The sequence below is a fragment of the Bos indicus genome, chromosome 26 (assembly GCF_029378745.1).
Source record: "Bos indicus isolate NIAB-ARS_2022 breed Sahiwal x Tharparkar chromosome 26, NIAB-ARS_B.indTharparkar_mat_pri_1.0, whole genome shotgun sequence".
In the NCBI taxonomy this organism is placed as follows: Eukaryota; Metazoa; Chordata; class Mammalia; order Artiodactyla; family Bovidae; genus Bos; species Bos indicus.
The window spans coordinates 17026331-17041515 of record NC_091785.1 but is presented as its reverse complement, the minus strand read 5'-3'; the positions used below and the strand labels follow the sequence as shown (position 1 = coordinate 17041515).

The 15185-nt window shown below is 42.8% G+C and overlaps 3 protein-coding genes across 5 annotated transcripts in view; all 3 read left to right on the top strand.

Moving 5' to 3' along the window:
- The window catches only part of TCTN3 (tectonic family member 3), a 55239-nt gene extending 51136 nt beyond the window's left edge, over positions 1 to 4103 (top strand). For both annotated transcript variants that reach the window (XR_011564248.1, XM_019952878.2), the window contains one exon: positions 3934 to 4103. Coding sequence is in view for 1 of the 2 variants with exons in the window: in XM_019952878.2 (XP_019808437.2) it covers positions 3934 to 3939 (6 nt within the window). In the remaining variant the exon portion in view is untranslated. The remainder of the gene's footprint in view (positions 1 to 3933) is intronic.
- A 204-nt stretch (positions 4104 to 4307) lies between these two features.
- The window catches only part of ALDH18A1 (aldehyde dehydrogenase 18 family member A1), a 41259-nt gene continuing 30381 nt past the window's right edge, over positions 4308 to 15185 (top strand). For both annotated transcript variants that reach the window (XM_019952875.2, XM_019952874.2), the window contains exons 1-2: positions 4308 to 4456; positions 7760 to 7875. In XM_019952875.2, the coding sequence (XP_019808434.1) occupies positions 7788 to 7875 (88 nt within the window). In that variant the 5' untranslated portion in view covers positions 4308 to 4456; positions 7760 to 7787. The remainder of the gene's footprint in view (positions 4457 to 7759; positions 7876 to 15185) is intronic.
- On the top strand, positions 9737 to 10190 carry LOC109553036 (large ribosomal subunit protein eL27-like). The gene has a single exon (XM_070780568.1). It carries the CDS (start codon positions 9752 to 9754, stop codon positions 10160 to 10162), a length of 411 nt encoding a protein of 136 aa, XP_070636669.1. The 5' UTR covers positions 9737 to 9751; the 3' UTR covers positions 10163 to 10190.

Sequence of the window (15185 nt, the reverse complement as noted above, 5' to 3'; positions counted from 1 at the left end):
GAGTAGACCAGTCCTTATTGCCATATGAAAATACTCATGATCTATTTTTAGTGAATAAAATAGGCCATGAAATAGTACATATACTTTACGGTCCTAATTTTGTAAAACAAAAATATTTATACATATGTACTTAGACAAACAAAAGTCTGAAAGACTAGCATGTTTAAAATGGGAATCTCTCTTAATAAGCATTTCTGATATTTATGATCAGAAAATAAAACTGTATTTTAAAGAAAGGAATTTGCTCTCTGGAAAAAAAACCCTCCCTGTTTATCATATATAGGGTTTCTTATTTATGAATAACTTCCCATTTCTGTTGATGTATTTGTTTGCTTGACATTTAAGCTTGTCTTTTAAAGCAGGAGTTCCCAAAAGTAGTCACATCAAAATCTGGGGTTCTTTAAAAATGTTGATTCCTAGGCCCTGTATCTAGAGATTCTAATTCACCTGCTACAAGAATCTGTATCTTTTTAAAAGGCTTTCTGGTGCTTCTGATGTTCAGCCTGGTTTGTGAAACTACAAAGGATATTCCATAGTCTGGCCGAAACTGGTTTAAGTGTTTGTCCTAACATTGCCAGCTCGTATAACATGTCTGCTGGCCTAGCCTACTCCCTTTTCTCTGAGAATCCCCCATCACATAGAGCTCTGGTGTGTTTGAGTTATCTGCATGACCCCTCCTCTCCCTGCCACAGCTGACTAGACCAAAAATGGGAGACCTGGGGCAACTTAGGCCAGTAAGGTTTTATCTCGAGGAATATGAAACTGGGACCAAGCCTAAAAGTCAGTGGGGAATAGGCACTGAAGATATTTTAGGGCTGAGGAAGCCATTTTTAACCAATGTTCACTAGGGAAGAGTGTATCTTAAAAAGAGAAAAAAAGAGGCAGATGTGCAGATATAAATGTAAAGAAGAAACCCAGAGATAGGGGAGAGTCTTGGTTCCCAGATTCTAGTTCCTTGTATCCACCTCTTAAGAGATCCAATTTTACCTCCTGCTTTTGGAAACTACTCTCTCCAGTAAATTGTTTTGTTTGAATAAGTTTCTGTTACAAGTAAAGAGCATGAGACTAAGATAGCTTTAACCTAGTACTCTCTGGCATGTGAAGAAGCAGTCCTCAACCCTGCCTTCTTATACTTGGGTTCTAAATAAGCCACTTCCTATGTAACTTTCTGGTCATATCTAGCCATATTTCCACTTGCTGAGACAAAAATCCCTCCAATCAAAAGAGAATCTTTTTTTAATTTAAGTCACATGCAGGAAAGAGACCATGGCTGAAATATTTTTCTTGATTTCTTTTCTTTTTTTAACTTATATTCACTATTTTTATTTATTTCTTTCAAAAGGCAAACGATTATAATTCTGGTATTTGATTTTCCCAATCCACAGTCACGTATCCCACTCAACTTTATTGGTGGAGTAGAATATTAACAATAAAATAGTAATGAAAACAAACAAAATGTTTTGGCAGTGTTAAAGAATTTTCATATTTGATCTTAGCAATGCTATAGGCTAGTATATGCAGAATATACTATATAGAATATAGGCAAGTATAGAAAGTAGACAAGGACAGTATTACTGGGCCCAAAGAAATTAAATTCATTCATTTATCAAATATTTATTGGCCATTATGTGCCAGGAATATACTTTCCTGCTCTAAGGAGCTTATATTCTAGCAGGAAAGGCAGACAAACAATTATTGTTTAAGGTGATGTGTGGTTTGAAGTGAAAATGTTAGTCACTCAGTGGTGCCTGACTCTTTGCGACCCCATGGACTTTAGCCCACCAGGCTCCTCTGTCCATGGGATTATCCATGCAAGATTACTGGAGTGGGTAGCCATCCCCTTCTTCAGGGGATCTTCCCGACCCAGCGATCCAACCCTAGTCTCCTGCATTGCCCAGCGATCCAACCCTAGTCTCCTGCATTGTAAGCAAATTCTTTACTGTCTAAACCATCAGGACACATTAAGAACAGAACTTCCTGAGTGGAGAAAGCCTCTGTCCCCAGTGGCTTTAGCTATACCTGCAGATACCTATTTTGTTCTAAGTTCATAGTGAGACTCTTAAAAGCTGAAGTACCCACTGAAACTTCTGGAGGGCAGTTTTATTTCTTTTGTTTCTTCTACTTTAAATCCAAAGTGCTCAAAACTTAACACGTTTGGTGTTTTCATCCTTCACCCAAAAGAACTACTCCCCTCATCTATTTCCTAAATGTTGTAGCACCACCAGATTTGCAATCAACAATCTCAGATAGGCAGATGATATCACCCTTATGGCAGAAAGCGAAGAGGAACTAAAGAGCCTCTTGATGAAGGTGAAAGAGGATAGTGAAAAAACTCCTGAAATTCAGCATTCAAAAAGATCATGGCATATGGTCCCATTACTTCATGGCAAATAAATGGAGGAAAAAGTGGAAGCAATGACAGACTTTATTTTCTTGGGGTCCAAAATCACTGCAGATGGTGACTGCAGCCATGAAATTAAAAGACACTTGCTCCTTGGACGAAAAGCTATGACAAACGCAGACAGAGACATCACTTTGCCAACAAAGGTCCGTATAGTCAAAGCTATGGTTTTTCCAGTAGTCATGTACAGATGTGAGAGTTGGACCATAAAGAAGCACTGAAGAATTGATCCTTTCGAACTGTGGTGTTGGAGAAGACTCTTGAGAGTCCCTTGGACAGCAAGGAGATCAAACCAGTCAATCCTAGAGGAAATAAACCCTGAATATTCATTGGACGGACTGAAGCTGAAGCTCTGATACTTTGGACACCTGATGCAAAGAGCCAACTCATTGGAAAAGACCCCCGTGCTGGGAAAGATTGAAGGCAGGAGGAGAAGGAGACGACAGAGAACGAGATGGTTGGATGGCATCACCAACTCAATGGACATGAGTTTGAGCAAACTCAGGGAGATGGTGAAGGACAAGGAAGCCTGGCTTACTGCAGTCCATGGGGCCACAAAGAGTCAGACACAACTCAGCGACTGAACAGCAACAACCACCTCCTTGTCTCTCATTCTCCCTCTTCCAAGTAGTGAACAAAGTCAGCTCTCCCTCCTTTATGCTCCCTGTCTGCTGCTGGATACTTTTCCCCAGCCATCATTTCTTACTTGGGCCTTTGCAATAGGCTAAGTGAGCTCCCAGCTTAAACCCCTCTCTACTGATTTCAGACACACAGAGCTGATCATGTCACTCCAGTACTTTGAAAGTCAGGGTTCTCTAACTTTGAGGATGAAAAGATTCAAATTCTTTGGCCTGTCACAAAAATTTTACAAGCCCCTTCTCCCCCCTCCCCCAAACACTTCTCCTGTCACGTCCCACATGTAGCCTCTCCTCACAAGGCGTCTCCTGCCTCCAGACATTCCATTCCCTCTTCCTCCTGCGATCCTGCTCCCCGCTTCCCCCAATTCGAATGTCTACTCTTTTCAGACTTGCCTGAATCCCCGACACGGCTCCTCTAACATTAATCAAATAGTGTAACCATTTGCTCACAGGTCTGTCTCTCCCATAAGGTGACCATGTTTTCCTCCGAACCTAGGGAATGCCTGCCACAAAGTAGCCGAAGTTTAATGAACGAGGAATAGGCTCAGCATTGTTCTCAGGAACTACCCCACAACGGGCAAGATGCCTTCCTAACAAACCTCCACCAAAGTGTTCTTGCAACCCCAACCACCTACGTGCCCAGCGATACGTCTAGGCCTGTCTATGCAGAAACATGCCCTTTGAGGAAAACACTGCAAGTAGAAAAGGACAGAGTCCGAACTCTAACTTTAAGGGTGAATCCAACTGTCAGAGATTAAATACTACTATTTTAGAATACAGTAGCCTCACCAATGCCCTTGCTAAACAACAGTTGGGCTGGGACCCCTGGGAGAAGCTCAAGGCGACTAGGGGGCAAATCATTTAATCTCTGTCAAAATATTTCCATTTTAACAGCATTAGTTGTTTGCCTGGAGTGCGGGATCCTCAAATACGTGCAAACTGATCCAATCTATTTCCGAGGTGTGGCTGAGATACAATGATCAATACTGGCAAACACATCGTATGGGATCTACCAGCAGCTGAGGAATCCAGGCGTCCTTTCTGCCTCCCGGGGAAGGTCCGAGGGGCGACTCTCCGTGGCCCCTGTCCGGGTCTGCCGCTGGGACGCGGACGTTCACACAGAGCACTCGAGCTCCGCCCCCTGGCGTCTGCGGGCCTCAGCGGGCGGGGCTCGCCACGTGGAGCGCGGGCCCGATTCTCCAAACGCACCTACGCCATTGCCGCAGCGCAGCTCGGGGTCAGCCAGCCGCCTCGCGTCAACAGCGGAGTCCTTGCGGCCTGGGTTTACTCCAGCGCTGCTGACGTAACGTCATCTTGCGGGACGTGGACGGAAGAAAAAGGGGAGTAAGCCGGCCCGAGAGACGCGTGGCGTGGACTGCGGGCCGGGTGGTGGGGCCCAGCGGCTGAGGCGAGGCAGGTATGAGCGGGCCACAAGGATGACGGGGACGGTGGCGGGGATGGCGAGGCGCCGGAGCCTGCGTGAGGGCTGAGGCGGCACCCGGGCTGAGGCAAGGGAAGGGGTGCGCACCAGGTCACGGGCGACCGTGGGGACTGCAGGTCCGCGCGGCCTGAGCGGGAGCAGAGTGATGGGGGTCGGACCCGTAAGTGGGTGTGGGCGCAGAGGGATGGCGGCCGGCTGGGCCTCCCAGAGCGCGCTGCATCGCCACACGCCGCCGGCGCGCGGAGGCCCGAGGGCTGCGGGGGCGGTGCGCACTCGAACTCCCCGACCCCCTCGGATACACCCAGATGCAGAAACTGATCCATATGGAGGCTTGAAGACCCAGCGCCTGATGCCTTCTCGGCCCGGGATCCCGGAACCAGCTTCAAGTGCACCTGCATGAGTGGTGGGGTTTCGCCCTGTTTGTAACTGTCCACACAGCTGTCAGGGGCCTATGTGTGCAGTCCCGCGCGGCCTGCCTGGGCCTTCGTGATGCCCTCTTGAAAACCTCCCCCGCCCCTGCCCCCCCGACCCCGCAGCAGGAGAGCTCGCTCACGACTGCCTTTTGCAGTGTGGCAGGAGGTCTGTGGATAATTCTTTCCGTGGCTCATCAGGGCTGGGCGGACCCAGATCCATCCCCCTCCCCCGTCTCGGTTCCCCTCTCTAGAGGAGGTGAGGTTTATCATTGGGGCTTTGTCTTTAACAGGTGAACCATATAGGAAGCTTGTATTTCTGTATTTAGTTTGCTGAGACTAAAGTTCAGTTCTCTATTCAAGTAAGTAAGATAAGGACTATCTGTTCGGAACCTGTAAAGAAGTACTTGAGAAATGTCCTGAGTCAAAACATGGGAACTTTTCATTTGATTACACGGGGTCTAGACAGACACACATACCCTTTGCTCCCTGAGATTAGCTATCTATTTTACGAGGGCATAATAAATTCTGGGAGGATGAACTATCCTTTGCAGTGAGGGCGGGGTCAGGCAGAGGTGATGGGAGAGGCCAGGAGGCCTGGTTTCTACATCAATCTTCAACGTGATAACTGACTGACCTTAAACATTCAGAGCTTTCTCGGTTTTTCATAGATAAGAGAGAGATAAATAGTCAATAAGTATAATTTGTGACTATGTCTGCCCATCAGAGGCTATGAAATTCTTTGTTCCAGTGACAGGTCCTGAAAGAAATAAGGAAGAAAGTGGTTGTAAGATATAATAACATTAGTGCCTAAAAGACAGATGGAGGAGAGTAGATGTTTATTGAGCATCTCTTGTATCCAGGCATTCCATTCTTGGAATGCAGTTACTACATTCTCTCAAAATAATTCCACGAGGTCCTTATTGTTATTGTCCCTGGTTTACAGATGAGACTGAGACTTTAAAAGATTGGAAGGCGTACAGCTAGCGAGCGCAAAGCTTGATTGTTTCCCATGTTTACCATGCCTTCGGTGGAAAGTTTATAATCCTTTTGGGAAAGTCAACAATGGCACGAACCAGTCGGAAACTAACCTGTAGGAATATATCCAACTTTGAATGCTAGAGTTGCTGGGGAAAGTTTGTGAAGGTGATGGAATTAGAATTTTAGGGTCATTATTTGATTGTTTTGCCCTTTTGGCTCTTCTAGAATTATTTTGGTGAATTCATATAAATAATTGTTTAGCAGCAATTTCAGAAGGAATTTGTATAAGCAGCAAACATAGATCATGGCCTCATAGCATGCTTCAGTATTATGCAAATAACTTTCTCTTGGAACCTTCCTTACTGTCACAAACACTGAAGTCAACAAAGACAGCACTTACCACTTTCTCTTGCTTATGTAGATGCCGTATTTTGTAAAACAGATGTATCCTGCCAGTCTCTTCTCCTTTTTGTACCTTTGTGCAGTATAAATTGAAGAGCATTAACCATTCCTTGTTTCTCTTCACTTTTGGGCAAAATGCTAGTCTTTTTAGGCATGTTTAAACACCGTGAGGCATGTGTAAGACAGTTGGAATATATCTGTTAACGCGTAGAGCAGAAGTTAAAAGGAGGCCCAGAAGCAAGATGAAGGATTTTTCTTATCTCATGAAAACAACCATGTCCCTGTAGTGTAAGAGCTGCAATAATGAATGGCATAGTCTCTCTGTGTGAGTATATTTATATATTAATATACACACACATAGGAAGAAGCCTCCTGCCTTTTTATGAAATAAACTATTCTTTTTCTAAAATCTTAAGTTTGACCTGCAGTGGGAAAATGCCCACAACCCAGGTCTGAAAACTAGCTGTGTGTTCATCCTCCATGAGGTGTGCCCAGGGTCGTTCCAAATGCCAGCCATTTTCAGGTGTTGCCACTCCCTCCCAGGGATTGAAGAGTATGCTTTGGACTCCTCTGGACAGCAAGAAGAAAGATAAAGCCACCATCTCTGACCTTTGCTCCCTCTCCTTGTGTCAGCAGGGATCAAGCTGATATTTCAAATATGTGGTTTTCAGAGTTCTTTTGGGAAATGAGAGAAGGAAGGTGGAGGTGGCTGCTTATGGAATGTGGAATCTGTTTTTGATTGGTTGAAGACTCCCTAATGGTGTAGAAATTGTAGTGAAGATTTAGTATCAGTAGATAAACATTATACCTTGAAGATGTTTTTTGTCACTCAAAATATTCATAATACTTAGTTCCCATTTTTTTCTATAAAAACTAAGATGGTCCTGGGACTTCCCTGGTGGTCTAGTAGTTAAGAATTCACCTGCCAATGCAGGGAACATGGGTTTGATCCCTGGTCCAAGAAGATCCCTCCTGCCTCAAAGCAACTAAGTCTGTGCACCACAACTGCTGAGCCTGCATGCCACAACTAATGCAGCCTGCGTGCCTGGGACCCACTCTCCCGAACAGGAGAAGCCACCACAACTAATGCAGCCTGCGTGCCTGGAACCCACTCTCCCAAACAGGAGAAGCCACCACAATGAGTAGTCTTTGCACTGCAATGAAGAGTAACCCCCACTCGCCACGACAAGCCCATGCACAGCAGTGAAGACCTAGTGCAGCCAAAAAATAGAAATAAATTTATTAAAAACAAACAGAAAAAAAAACTTAAGATGGTCCTAAGCAAGGAAGAATAGAGTCAGAGCTTGGGGGAGGAGCCGTTTGTTTTTCTCTGTTTTCTGTATGTAGAAGAGGTAGGAGTTCCTCTAATATAGAAGAGTTTGGATCAGGAGAGTCAAGTTTTTACTCTCGGTGTGGGGAGGTGGATGAAAGTAAAATGAACTGTCTAGTATTTTGATTATTTATTTTTTAAAAATGAATTCTGCAGGTACCTTGGTCAGTGACCACCTCACAGCATGTTGAGTCAAGTCTGCCGCTCTGGGTCCCAGTCCTTCACCCAGCGTCTCCTGCCCTGGGTCCAGCCCACAATACTCTCCAGATCTCGTAGGTATCCTAGGAAACATAAGTATGTGGGAGGTTTGGTCCAAGTGTGTTTGAAAACAAAGTTTTAAAGAGGAAAAAAACTTATTTGGCAGAATTGGACAAAGGCAATAAGCAGGGAAGCAGCATACTGCTGAAATGCTGTGTTTGTATTCACCAATAACGTAAAGTTTTTGGAGGGGATAGACAGGTTATGGCATAGATTATGGCAATGGTTTCACAAGTGTATACTTACCTGCAAACTCATGAAGTTGTGTACATTAATTTTACAGCTTCTGGTATGTAAAAAAAAAAAAAACCCTCAAAATTTAAAAAGACTTTTAAAGATAAAATATTACTTTTATTTAATCCCCCCAGATTTTTTGCAGGCTATTATTGTTCATTCCCTTTTTTGTAATGAAGTGTTTAATTTTGAGGTAATTATAGATTCACTTGCAGCTTTAAGAACAAATACCAAGAGAGCACTTACGCCTAGTTATCCCGGTGTCTCAACCAGGGCATCAGTGTGGACAGAAGCGGGTTAAGATTTCCATCACTATGGAGCCCTTCAGTTTCTCTTATCTAACCATCCTGCTTCCTGTCCCTAACCCTTGGCAGCCTATAATCTGTTCTCCATTTTTATAATTTGTAAATGTTATGTAAATGAAATCATACAGTATCTGACCTTTGGGGGTGACCTTTTTTACTCAGCATAAATCTTTGGAGATTCTTATTGTCTGTATCACTTTGTTTATTTTTATGACCGAGTAGTATTTAGTGGTATGGGGGTGCCACAGTTAGTGTAACCATTCATCATTGAAGGACATCTGGTTACTTTTTTGTCTGTGGTGAATAAGACTGCTGTGAACATTTGTGTACAGGATTTTGTGTGAATATAGTTGTGGTGATTTGGCATAAATGTCCAATAGTTCAGTTTCCGGGTGTGTGTTGGTTGCATGTGGTAGTTAATTTTTCTCTCTCTTTTTTAAATTATGAAAGTATGCTTAGGGACTTCCCTGATGCTCCAGAGGCAGAGGCTCCACGCTCCCCAAGCAGAGGGCCCGGGTTCGATCCCTGGCCAGGGAACTAGATCCCATATGCCACGATCCCTCGAGCCATAGTGAAGACTGAAGATTCCTGGGTGCCACCACTAAAACCCCAGCACAGCCAAATAAATAATAAATTAATTTAAAAAAAAAAAAATAATAAAGTATGCTTAACACATTTACAGGAGACTTGGAAAATATAGAACAAAGTTACTTGTAGTTCCATTATATTTAAAAATTTTTTTAAGTAGATAAGTTTTTAGTTGGAGTTTCAATATCACTCTTAAAAATTAATAGAGTGAATATACAGAAAAGTAGAAGGATATGGTACACCTGAAAAGCACCATGAATGAATTCAACATAATTAACATTTACACAATTTTCACAGAATAGTAGGATACAAATCATGTTCAAGTTTCCATAGACTATAACTAGGAGACACTGGAAGATATCCAGGAATATAAAACAAGGTGCAAAAAGTTCATAGTCTAAAGGTATTTAAATCATACAGAGTCTGTTCTCTTATCTCTGTGGAATTCTGTTAGAAATCAATATCAAAAGATATTTGAAAATAACTCACATATTTTCAAATGAAGTGTGACAAAAGAGATCACACTGAAAGCCATTGAAAGCCTCAATAAAGCTAGAAGACTGAAAAAACACAGAGGATGATTGCAGAGAAGAAAACATTTAAGTGAGAAATTAGTATCAAAATGAGAAATTAATATTAAAGATACTTTAAAAACCCCGTGTATTTGGAAATTAAATGTTCACTTTTAAATGATGGGTATATCTAAGCCATAAGAAGGAAAATTGGACCCTTTCTGCTTTAGTCTCGAGTGGTAGCTGCTGAAATGGGTAAGTTCATGAAACCCGGAAAGGTGGTGCTGGTCCTGGCCAGTCACTACTCCAGACGCAAAGCGGTCATCGTGAAGAACACTGATGATGGCACCTCAGACCGACCCTACAGCCGTGGTCTGGTGGCTGGAATTGATCGCTATCCACGCAAAATGACAGCTGCCATGGGCAAGAAGAAAATTGCCAAGAGGTCAAAGATCAAGTCTTTTGTGAAAGTTTATAATTATAATCACCTCATGCCCCCAAGGTACTCTGTGGATATCCCCTTGGACAAAACTGTTGTCAACAAGGATGTCTTCAGAGACCCTGCTCTCAAACGCAAGGCCCGACGAGAAGCCAAGGTCAAGTATGAGGAGAGATACAAGACCGGCAAGAACAAATGGTTCTTCCAGAAGCTGCGATTTTAGGTCTGTCTCAGTTAAAAACATTTTAAAAAAAAGAAGGAAAATTAGAAAATATTCATAACAGAATGGAAATGAAAAGAGAATTTACCAGAATTTGTTGCTTGCAGTTGAAGCTACTCAGTGCAATGTGGTAGTTAGTTTCATAAGAAATTGGCAAACTGTTTTTGCAGTGGCTGTACCATTTTACGTTCACACCAGCAGTGTATGAGTGATCTACTTTCTCCTCATCCTCAACAGCATCTGATGTTGCCACTCTTTTAGTTATCCATTTTGATAGATACATAATGATATCTCACTGTGGTTTTCCTTTTCCCTGTTGGCTGATGAGATTGAACATCTTTTCATGTGCTCATTTGCCGTCTGAATATCCTCATTGTGAAATGTCGTTTTTAATTGGATTGTTTGGTTTTCTACTGTTGAACTTTGAGTTTTTTAACGTCTGCTAGATACTAGTCCTTGGTTGGATTTGTGCTTTGAAAATATTTTCTCCCAGTTTGTGGCTTGCCATTTAAGTCCCTTAACAGGGTCTTTCATAGAGGAAAGTGATTTTTGTTTTTTTAACTTTGATGAGATCCAATTTATCAGTTTTTCATTTTATGGATTGTATGTGTGTGCTAAGTCCCTATAGTTGTGACCTACTGTTTTTTACCCCATGGACTGTAGCCCACCAGGTTCCTCTGTCCGTGGGATTCTCCACGAAAGAATACTGGAGTGGGTTGCCATACCCTCCTCCAGGGGATCTTCCTGACCCAGGGATCGAACCCGAGTCACTGGGATCTCCTGTGTTGGTAGGCGGATTCTTTCTTTACTACTTGCGCCACCTGGGAAGCCCATGGATTGTACATGTGAGCTCAAATCTGAGAACTCTTTTATAGCCTTAGATTTTGAAGATTTTCTTCTGTGTTTTTTTCCCTAAAAGTTTTGTGCTTACATTGAAGTCCCATGATCCATTTTGAATTAATATTTGTATAAGGTGTGATAGTTAGGTCAAGATTCTTTTTTTTTTTTTTGCTTATAGAGGTCTAGTTACAAAGGCTGTTTATGATATATTGAATTACCTGTCTCCTTGATAACACCTAAATGTTATCAACAAATCTCAAAACCTTTCTGCAAGAGGACTTGCTTACCAGCTAATCAAGCTTATCACCATTGGAAAAATCTGTTTCCCATTCATGCAAGTATAGTTGCTCAGTCATGTCCAACTCTTTGCAACCCCATGGGCTGTAGCCCGCCAGGCTCCTCTGTCCATGGAATTCTCTAGGCAGGAACACTGGAGTGGTTTGCTGTTTCTTTCTCCAAGGGATCTTCCTGACCTAGGGATCAAACTTGTATCTCCCACATTGCAGGCAGATTCTTTACTGTCTGAGCCACAAGGGAAGCTTTCATGCAAAGAAGAGTGTAAAGTTTAAAAGCTGAGGGTCTGAAACTAGGCTCCCTATGTTTGAAAACTACCTCTGCTACTTACTTAGTGACCACAGCTATGGATTTAGGTCACAATTCCATGAGCTGGCATTTTGGATCAGGCTCAGCTACACAGTGGTTCCATGTCCTTGTCAGCTCTCAACTTTGGCCCAGGTCAGGGTTGATTGTTGAAGGCCAGTGGGGAGTCTCCTGGGGTGACAGATCATCTCTGTTCCACATGGTCTCCCATCCTACAGCAGGCTATCCATGGCTTCTTCACATGGTGCTTCCCAAGAACAGCAAGCTTGGGAGTAACAAGGTCTCTGTGACCTAAGCTCAGAGTTTATACAGAGCTAGGCTTGTATATAGTGTTTTAAACAGGCTTTTAGAAAACGGTAGGTCATGACTATAGAGACTTAGCACACATGTACAGCCCATAAAATGAAAAACTGATAAATTGGATCTCATCGAAGTTAAAACAGGCTTGTATACAGTGTTGTAAACAGCTAGGCTTGTTTATACAGTGCGGGCTCTGCTGCACTGTATTGGTCAAAGCAAGTCAGAGGGCCAAGAGAGGAGAAAATAGATTCCACCTGTGGATGGGAACAGCTTCAAGTATTGTGGCCGTTTTTGCAGTCTGATAATGCTGATAAGTTATTCAACTTCTCTGAGCCGCGGCTTCCTTATGTATAAAATGAGGCTAAGATTGAAGGCGGGAGGAGAAGGGGACGACAGAGGATGAGATGGTTGGATGGCATCACCAATTCAATGGGCATGAGTTTGAGTAAACTCCGGGAGTTGGTGATGGACTGGCGTGCTGCAGTCCATGCGGTCGCAAAGAATTGGACATAACTGAGTGACTGAACTGAACTAAATAATAAAAACTAACGCATAGCAATACCTAACTTCTGAGTCTTAACTCATGAGAATTCACAAAGATGATGATAGTCATAGCTAACACATTTTTATATACCACCTAATATTTATTAAGTGTTTACTTTGTGCCAGTCCCTGTTCATGCATTAACTCATTTCATCCTCCACAAAAACCTTATGAGGAAAATGAGGTAACAGCAAGTAAGTGAAGGAGTTGAGATTCCAACCCAGAAAGTCTGACTCCAGAGTCAGACACTCCCTTCATATTTCCTTTGCCTCTGTATAAGGTGTAGGAATAGTTTTAACACAGTTCCTGCTATATAGTATTCACTTTAGGGTTTTTATTGTTGATATTATTGTTTATTCTTATTAGACTCATTCACAGGAGACACTTTGTAATCTTATCCCTAGATTTTTCTTTGTATTCAGTTATTTCTGGAGCCCCATGTTCACTGACCATGATGAGCAGAAGAGCAAACAAGAGAAAAGGCAAATGAGAAAGCATATAGATACAAACAGAGGGAAGTGGAAGGGCAGGAAGGGAGATAGAAACCATCTCCAGGTCCCTTCCTGTTCAGGCCTGAAATACAGCTTCATTACTGAGTATTAGGACTCTGAGGCTGAAAAGCTAAAGGGCTTCTCCCTTGAAGTGTGACTCGTGGCACTTTTGATGAATATGGGCAACCCCTCCCCCCAGCACATGTGTATACATATGTACCTTGGTATCCCTTCATCCTTAACAGGAGTAGATGGCTTTTCTTTGAGACTTGGGCCTAAAGGTCCTTAGAAGATGGGAAGAGATTACCTATTCAGAAGCCGTGGATTTTTCCTAACTAATCAAGGCCTTCTCAGTTCTTCATTTGAACCCCAAAAAGTATAATACACTGCAGAACGTAAAAAATGCCCTCAAGGAAGATAGAGTCAATCTAGAAGGGTGACAGCATTGTCACATTGTCACAGAATAGGAAACCTGGGAAAGCCCTGGGCCCCATAGAATGCTCCTTGGTGCGGAGCCCACTAGATGTGACTGAGCTTTTATTTGCTTAAAACCTTGTTCATAGATGTGGCCTCTTCTCGAACCTTTCCTTAAACTTGATGTGCTGTGACCCAGTTGCCTGTCGCCAGAGTGACCCTTGACTGCCTGGCACCAAGCCATGCCACCTTCTTCTGCTGATACAGACTGTGGATCAGGAGTTTCATTCATGCTAACCTGGCCTGCTAGGACTCACCTGCTTGCCACTACCTGTGTCCCTGAGGTGCCCTCTCAGATTGCCCCACCCATGCGCAGCACTTTTCTAGGCCAGGACATGTGCTACAATGCACAGGAGAGAAAAGTGGCCACCAGGCCTTGAAAGCCATTAAGAGAGATGCATGCTGCACGGGTACAGCTCTGAGCGCTGCATACAGCCACTGACGATCATAGGTCCAAACTCCAGGAGAGTAAGTCTCTCCCTCTACACCCCTTCCTCCATCAGGTCAGTGGGGCCAAAACTATTAGGTATACAGCTTTTATGCTTAGACTTAGGTGTGTATATTGCTTAAGATAGTATCCTTGAAGATTAGGCCAGGGTACCTATATCGATGAACCTGATGAAGAAAGAGAGCTGTCCAGGGAACAGCCCCCACAACACACCGGTCCTTTGGTTCCTAGGACCCCCTCACCAGGAACAGGTCTAGCAAGGGTGTCGAGCTCCAGTTCTATCCCAGGTGATGGGCTTACTGTGCAGCTGTCTGCTGGAAACCAGATTGCAAGTCTTGTGAAAAAAGACCATATCGTCTTTGTTTAATCTCCACAGATCTGAAACATTGTCACTTAAAGAAATGGTTATTTAAGAGAGGAGAGAAAAGACTCTTTATGACTTCATTTAAAATGTTCTTTCTCAGGTTTGTGTGTGAAGGAGGTAGAGAGGGAGGAGAACACACAGTGATCTTCTGGTCCATGAGAATAGGGATCTGCCTGCTTTACCCTAATTTTTGTAGTGTAGACAGAGACAGCGGACGCTCAGTTACAGTTAGAGGAGTCAGTGGTCAGGAGATAGAGGCACTGGGTAGAGAAATTCTGAGAAATCTGTAAATATAAAGGGAGGTGAGAAGAGTTGATTCAAGTGAAGGAGGTTACTCTAATAATAGAATTATAGAAGAATAGTCTGAAAGGTGGCTCAGAATGATTAGTAACTCATTCCAGTATTTATTAAGGTCTGTGGTGATAGGTAGAAAACTGTGAGGGAAGGCAGTCAGCAGGAAGTTGGATTCACGAGAAGTGATAAGGAGGTTCAGTGCCTGATGTTCAGGTGTGACTTACTTTCAGCTTTTTAATCAAGTTTTTTGTTTTGTGGTGAGGATTCTTTTTGGGGTTATTTATTTGTTTGTTTTTGTTTTTGATTGGTTTCTTAGAAATCTTGTTCAGTGTTACAAGAAGAATCAGGAAAGAATTGATTAGGGGCAGATGTCCACAGGGATACAAAGAAGGATCTGACTCCAACATTATTTTTCCTTCAGAAAGCTATCCAGTTTCTTTTATCCTTGTTACAGCTATCTGAATTCTTGCTGCCATGTTTGAGAGAAAATTTATAGGGAGATTAGTTATGATTTTTTATTACTTATACCAGTTACTTTATATTGTCTTAGCTAATCAGACTTTTATAGCAGTGTGGTTTCTTTAAAAGCACACATATTTTTCTGCTTATGAAAGCAATACATTTTTGCTGCCTAAGTTTGGAAAACATAGATAAGAATAAAGAAAAATAAGT

Bases quoted from the DNA above. Each gene is read 5' to 3' on its own strand.
- LOC109553036 (XM_070780568.1), top strand. From the start codon at position 9,752: ATGGGTAAGTTCATGAAACCCGGAAAGGTGGTGCTGGTCCTGGCCAGT.